This window comes from Leiobunum rupestre, chromosome 9 (assembly GCF_980474605.1).
Source record: "Leiobunum rupestre chromosome 9, qqLeiRupe1.1.hap1, whole genome shotgun sequence".
Taxonomy (NCBI): Eukaryota; Metazoa; Arthropoda; class Arachnida; order Opiliones; family Sclerosomatidae; genus Leiobunum; species Leiobunum rupestre.
Window position 1 is genome coordinate 8,018,374 of NC_143392.1, and position 7,259 is coordinate 8,025,632.

Below are 7,259 nucleotides of genomic sequence, written 5' to 3' on the forward strand. Positions count from 1 at the left end.
GTTTAAACTGAAACCGTTTTAGTTTATACAAAAATATACATCATATATATTTTCTGTAAAATTGCCCAGCAATAAAAAGTCAGTCCCGATGTTCGTCAGCAGGTAAGCTCTGACTCTGAGGACAAAGTTTATGAGCGAAATATATGCAAAAACCCTTAATTTGCTGTGTAAATACAAGCTTCACGACAGTGCTCATGATAATTTTTTTTTGCAACCTTGCCCTGCACTGAGCACTCAGGTGGAATATTAAAGAACTTTTTCCAAGTTGAAGATAATAAAATCCAGACTTCAATTGTCTTTTAAACAAGGGCTCTTGGAGGCTTTAGTATTCAATGGGAGCGGAAAGGGAAATAACAAACATGTTGTGTGTACTGTGTAGATGAAATTGACGGATTTTAAAATGATGTTTTAGCGCGCGACACTACAGGTACATGTCTTGGGCACACAGCCTTCTTTGCGTGCTTTTTTGACCATAACATGTAGAGGTATTTTCACGTGCAAAATGAATTTTAAAAGCCGTCAATTGTCTTGGAATTTTCCAACTCATCAGAAGAACTTAAGCGTAAACTTACATAAACATAGAAGAGTTACAAGAGTAAAATGAATTAAATGATATATGTGCTGTAATATTTTATCTTATTAGTTATAACAACTTACAAGAACGCATAGAGGTTCGAAGAACTATGAAAAACGTAAATGGTGGCGCCATGAAGTTATACTTTGCCGATGGCTTAAGCCTAACTTGGGCCTTGGTGTAATGGATTTTTACATAGAGAGAGAACCGTCGACTGCAGCATGGGCGAATGTTAACGTTCATACTTCATAGTTCTTAGTGCCTCTATGCGTTCTTGGTTATAACGTATTGATACTGTGATAATTTTTACTTATTGACGTCACGATGTATCACCCATAACCAGTTTAGTTAATAAAATATGAAAATAAAATCAAAAATTGTATTTTCCATCCATTTGTCAACTATATCTTGCGGGAGCGCTCGCTCGGCGTGAGGGGCTCGTTAAGCTCGCCACAAGCCCCACCCTATTTTATCGCGATCGCCACGACGCCCCCCCCCCCTTGATGGTGCCCCCCCCCCTGATGGCGCCCCCAGATTTTCCCACCCAGTCCGGGCCTGGTTCTTCACCAATGATACCAACACGAATATGATTTTAAATTGAGTATAGCTATGTTAAAAACATTCCCGAAAAATTAATATTTAGGGTTTCATTTAATTGAGTCAAGAAATATCTTACATCTCCAAAGAAAACTCGTTCAGCGATCACAAGCTTTTTCTTTTCCTCGTCGCTCATTATTTTATCGCTTGGGCTGTCATTTTCCAAGTTAGTGAAAGAAGACCTGCATTATTCAAATATTTTTATTTACTTAATTTTAGGAAAATCAATGCTAAGATTTCAAATTTACGCGCATTTGGAAATAGTGCTGAGAAAATCAAACTATAAAATCATTATCTGATGTTGAAATTTAAACTACCAGAAATATTAAAGTAAAATTTCTTCAACTAGCAAAGCCAATCTTAAGAAAAGCTGTACAAATTACTAACGGTCGACATAATTAATAAGGTTTTATAATTTAATAAGTCGATTATAACATTCAAATATTTTCCAAATTACACGAGTGTAAAGGGTTAATGAAATGTTTAAAACAAGTATTTAAAAATAATTCAATAATAATAATCACAAGTGATTTTAAATAATAAAATACTTATCGTTCATAAACTCTCCCGTAAAATTCTGAAAATCAAATTTTCGTATTTTAAGAAAGTAGTAATTATTTTTTAACAGACGCTCTAATAAAACCGATTCAAAAATACCGAATCAGCGTCAGAACATACAAAGTACATTTCATATGGTCTTTGCTGCTTGGGGCATACAAAAATAAGCTGGTTTTGAAATTTGTAAGACTTCCGCAAAAAATTTATTAGACCAAAAGGAGTTTTAATTTACTGGTCGCCGTCATGTTTTATTATTCAGAAAAAAATAAACTTGCCTCTATAGGAAAACGTTACGCAACCAAACCTAGTTATTATTTGTTCAATAAAGATCAATTATTAGAATAAAAATTAATAATGAGGCAAGGCTGGCTTACAATGCGTAGGATTGTATTGGCAAGCCCTTCTTAGCTCCATACACTTACACTGTGAAGCGGAAGTTCTAAGCACTTTACCACCCCAACTGGTTGACGTGGTTAGGCTTAAGTATAGATTGCAGTTGACTTCTTTGGCTAGACTAGAAATCCAGAAACGGAAAATGTTTTGCCTAGGGCGCGTCAAAATTCTTAGAAGTAAGAAGGAATTCTTCTCTTGAGAAGAGCTCTTCGTGAAAATTTTAATATCCGTGAGAACTCGCTAAAAAGCGTCAATTGTAAAAAGATTCTTCAAAAGATGGCAGCTTACGAGAATGCCACGAACATTCAAAACTAAGCCTTTGATAATAAATATAATTTTTACACAATATATAAAGGGAGAAAACATTTGATTTATAATTTAAATGGAGATATTTCATCGGAAATTAACTTATTCTCTGAAATTAATTTTCGTCCACAGAAATATGATTATGTTTATTTTCTTTAGCATCAAGCAAACTGACTAGAATATTAGCTGCCAATTTACGCGCCCTTAGTGATGACGATTTTGGATTCTTAGGGGAATGGAAAGGAGAATAGATTTTTATAACACTTCTATCGTGACGCCACCATTTCTTGTAAAATACTTCAACTGAAGGGACGTATCATTTTAAGAGATCAAGAACAATGGATTTATTATGGTTTAAAAAGATCTTTTACCTTTGAATGCACTTCATGGATGAAGGATATTGAGTATTTGTAGAAGTTGCGTCATTCATTAAATTATTATGAGTCAAGAAGAAATCTTTAAACGGACCATTTCTGGCGAGAAGTTCATCGCAAGAACCTCTCTCGATGATCTGGCCGTTTTTCATGAAGAATATCTCATCCACATCTGCCAAGAACCCAATATTGTGAGTCACGAGAATTCGAGTCTAAATTTTAATAAAAGAAAAAAAAGAAAAATATTTTTAGGTGAGGTTTTAGGATATATAGTTTAATTTAAAAACTTCTTACGTTAAAAGTTCAGCAGTGGTGGATTCATATCAAATAATTTTTATTTAAATTCGCAAATTTTAGGAGGGTATTGCATTTTTTAACCGTCTGTTAACATAGATTTGTTTCAACTAACAAGTAAGTTATACATGTGTTTCAATTAACGTATTATAAATAAATGTGAATTTTAAACGATTTAAAAAGCTGACGTTACAAAAATATTAGTTATGAATACTTATAATATAAAAAATGACAATAACTAATTTAGTTATGTATTTTAGGATTAATTATTCATATTATAGTTTAGATGTTTCAGACCTCATCAATGGAATACTTTTTGCCATTAAGTTTCAAGGCCATAATTGGGGTCCAAATGCTAGTGCTTTTCAGTGTGATTAAAGTTCAAAACAGTACAGTTTTATTGAAATGTTTACTTTATCATTGAGCATTCCCTGGGGACCAATGATGTTCTGGAAAATGTGTTTCCCGACATGAGAGTCAACCGCGCCCAGAGGATCGTCCAACAAGTAAACATCGGCGTTCAAGTACACTGCTCTGGCCAAGCTCACGCGCTGTTTCTGGCCTCCGCTCAAGTTTATTCCCTGAAAGAAAAATCATGATTAAGGATATTATTTAATTAACATCATTTCCACGTGATGCGACTGAACATGAATGAAAATAGATACCAATTATCCGAGCTAACCCTCTAGCTTTCGCTGCTATCCTTGTTGCTTTTTCTCAACTGCGCTATCCCGAGAGTTTTACGGCCGCTTGTATAAATTATTTTATCTATTTTAATTTAAGGATTTTCTAAATAAATTAAACAAAAAATAACTTGAAATGTTGACATGTCAAATAGTTGAAATGTTAGGAATCCCATAGGGGTTTTAGAGGTTTTTTACGATTAGTAGTCTCGTTATGGTCTCGTTTCCAAATTTACAATACAAATTATATCCAATGTAGTGCTTTTAGCCGATTCTCAATTAACAGGGCCGTTAACCTCTAAGCAAGAATAAGTTTATTTCTGATAATGTATTCAATACCCTTTCTCCAATTTCCGTTTCTTCGTTTGCGGGTAAAATTTTAAAATCCTGCGAGAGAGCACAGCCGTCTACAACAGTCTGATAACGGATTTTATCGAATGTTTCTTCCATAATTATGTTCTCCTTTGCCGAAGCGTTCAAAATCCAAGGCAATTGCGGAACATAAGCAATTGAACCCTGTAATAGCAATGAAATAATAATAAAAGCCTTATCTTTTACATCAACTTTGTCATCCAAAAATGGTTTATCAAGTGGGAAGAAATATTCCATATGCATTCGATACTAAATTTATGACTATTTCAGACATTTTTTAGTAGTTGAAGAGTGCCACTTTTTGTAAGTCAAAATAATTTTAAAAGTAATGGGTTCTTAGAGAAAAGTTTGTTAAAATTATTATTTCGAAACTTGACCAAAAGCTGGCATCCATTTTTACACACAATCCCTATGTATATAGGGATCGTATTGTATTAGGTTCACGTACAGTGTAGTCCGCCGCCGCCGCCGTTCGTTCGTTTGATTACTCTCGAACCGTTTGCATTACAAAATCAAACGATACGTCGGTCGATTAGACTTAGAAAACCCTCGTCGCCATTCAATTATTTTTGAATCGGGTGCTAAGAAGTTAGTCATTTGCCCAACTTAGTGGGCCCCCCTCCCGCTTCTTGGCGATTAAAATTTGAACGGATTTCACGTTATTACTCTTAAACCGTTTGCGTTACAAAATTTGTAAGAACTCCGCGACGCAAAAAAAATGTATTAGACCAAAGTGTCGTTGCGAGTCGCCATCATGTTTTTTTTTTCAGGAAAAATTAAACTTGCCTCTAGGAAAACCTTGCGCAACCCAACCTAGTTATTATTTGTTCAATAAAGATCAGTTATTAGAATAAAAATTAATTATCAGGCAAGGCTGGCTTACAATGCGTAGGATTGTATTGGCAAGCCCTTCTTAGCTCCATACACTTACACTTACCATTAACCTTAACCAGGTCATAGGAAAAAAGGAAACCGAAGTACTCGAGGGCAAACTATTTCAACAAATTGTTCCGTGTTTTCACCCAGTGCCAATAGCTGGGATGGAACCCCGCTCCTTTTTCTGTGAAGCGGAAGTTCTAAGCACTTCACCACCCCAACTGGTTGACTTGGTTAGGCTTAAGTATAGATTGCAGTTGACTTCTTTAGCTAGACTAGAAATCCAGAAACGGAAAATGTTTTGCCTAGGGCGCGTCAAAATTCTAAGAAGTAAGAAGGAATTCTTCTCTTGAGAAGAGCTCTTCGTGAAAATTTTTATCTCCGTGAGAACTCGCTAAAAAGCGTCAATTGTAAAAAGATTCTTCAAAAGATGGCGGCTTACGAGAATGCCACGAACATTCAAAACAAAGCCTTTGATAATAAATATAATTTTTACACAATATATAAAGGGAGAAAACATTTGATTTATAATTTAAAAGGAGATATTTCATCGGAAATTAATTTACCATTCGGTATTCTCTGAAATTAATTTTCGTCCACCAAAATATCATTATGTTTATTTTCTTTAGCATCAAGCAAACTGACTAGAATATTAGCTGCCATTTTTGAGAAGAGATTACGTCACTTCCTGTGAGAAGGACCGTCAAGATTTTGAGAAGTGAGAATTCTCACTATCAAGGGAAGAATTCTTAGAATTTTGACGCGCCCTTAGTGATGACGATTTTGGATTCTTAGGGGAATGAAAAGGAGAATAGATTTTTATAACCCTTCTTTCGTGACGTCACCATTTCGTGCACAATACTTCAACTGAAGGGACGTATCATTTTAAGAAACCAAGAATAATGGATTTATTATGGTTTAAAAAGATCTTTTACCTTTGAATGCACCTCATGGATGAAGGATATTTAGTATTTATAGAAGTTGCGTCATCCATTAAATTATTATGACTCAAGAAGAAATCTTTAAACGGACCATTTCTGGCGAGAAGTTCATCGCAAGAACCTCTCTCGATGATCTGGCCGTTTTTCATGAAGAATATCTCATCCACATCTGCCAAGAACCCAATATTGTGAGTCACGAGAATTCGAGTCTAAATTTTAATAATTGAAAAAAATTATACTAGATGTAATTTAGAAACTTCTTACATTAAAAGTTCAGCAGTGGTGGATTCATATCATTTAATTTTTATTTAAATTCACAATTTTTATGAGGGTGGAGGGCCAAGCCGTATTGCATTTTTTAACCGTCTGTTAACATAGATTTGTTTCAACTAAGTTATAAATGTGTTTCAATTAACGTATTATAAATAAATGTGAATTTAAACGATTTAAAAAGCAGACGTTACAAAAAATATAAGTTATGAATACTTATAATAAAAAAATGATAATAACTAATTTACAAGTATTTAATGATTAATTATTCATATTATAGTTTAGATGTTTCAGACCTCATCAATGGAATACTTTTTGCCATTAAGTTTCAAGGTCAGAGCTGGGGTCCAAATGCTAGTGCTTTTCAGTGTGATTAAAGTTCAAAACAGTACAGTTTTATTGAAATGTTTACTTTATCATTGAGCATTCCCTGGGGACCAATGATGTTCTGGAAAATGTGTTTCCCGACATGCGAGTCAACCGCGCCCAGAGGATCGTCCAACAAGTAAACATCGGCGTTCAAGTACACTGCTCTGGCCAAGCTCACGCGCTGTTTCTGGCCTCCGCTCAAGTTTATTCCCTGAAAGAAAAATCATGAATAAGGATATTATTTAATTAACATCATTTCCACGTGATGCGACTGAACATGAACGGAAATAGATGCCAATTATCCGAGCTAACCCTTTAGCTTTCGCTGCTATCCTTGTTGCTTTTTCTCAACTGCGCTATCCCGAGAGTTTTACGGCCGCTGGTATTAATTATTTTATCTATTTTAATTTAAGGATTTTCTAAATAAATTAAACAAAAAATAACTTGAAATGTTGACATGTTAAATAGTTGAAATGTTAGGAATCCCATAGGGGTTTGAGAGGTTTTTTACGACTAGTAGTCTCGTTATGGTCTTGTTTCCAAATTTACGATGTAAGTTATAACCAATGTAGTGCTTTTAGCCGATTCTCAATTAACAGGGCCGTTAACCTCTAAGCAAGAATAAGTTTATTTCTGATAATGTATTAATTAC

The 7,259-nt window shown here is 34.5% G+C and overlaps 1 protein-coding gene across 5 annotated transcripts in view; it reads right to left on the minus strand.

Moving 5' to 3' along the window:
* Window positions 1–7,259, minus strand: part of LOC149926418 (ATP-binding cassette sub-family C member 1-like) — a 66,396-nt gene that overhangs the window by 59,023 nt on the left and 114 nt on the right. For 2 of the 5 annotated variants that reach the window (XM_090158429.1, XM_090158427.1), the window contains exons 1-5: window positions 5,963–6,031; window positions 4,119–4,295; window positions 3,510–3,677; window positions 2,800–3,014; window positions 1,251–1,353 (exon numbers count right to left, since the gene is read on the minus strand). In XM_090158429.1, coding sequence (XP_090014555.1) covers window positions 1,251–1,353; window positions 2,800–3,014; window positions 3,510–3,677; window positions 4,119–4,229 — 597 coding nt within the window. In that variant the 5' untranslated portion in view covers window positions 4,230–4,295; window positions 5,963–6,031. Of the gene's footprint in view, window positions 1–1,250; window positions 1,354–2,799; window positions 3,015–3,509; window positions 3,678–3,761; window positions 3,831–4,118; window positions 4,296–5,962; window positions 6,178–6,650; window positions 6,819–7,259 lie in introns of those variants that run through there. The other 3 variants (XM_090158431.1, XM_090158428.1, XM_090158430.1) reach the window with 3 other exon arrangements.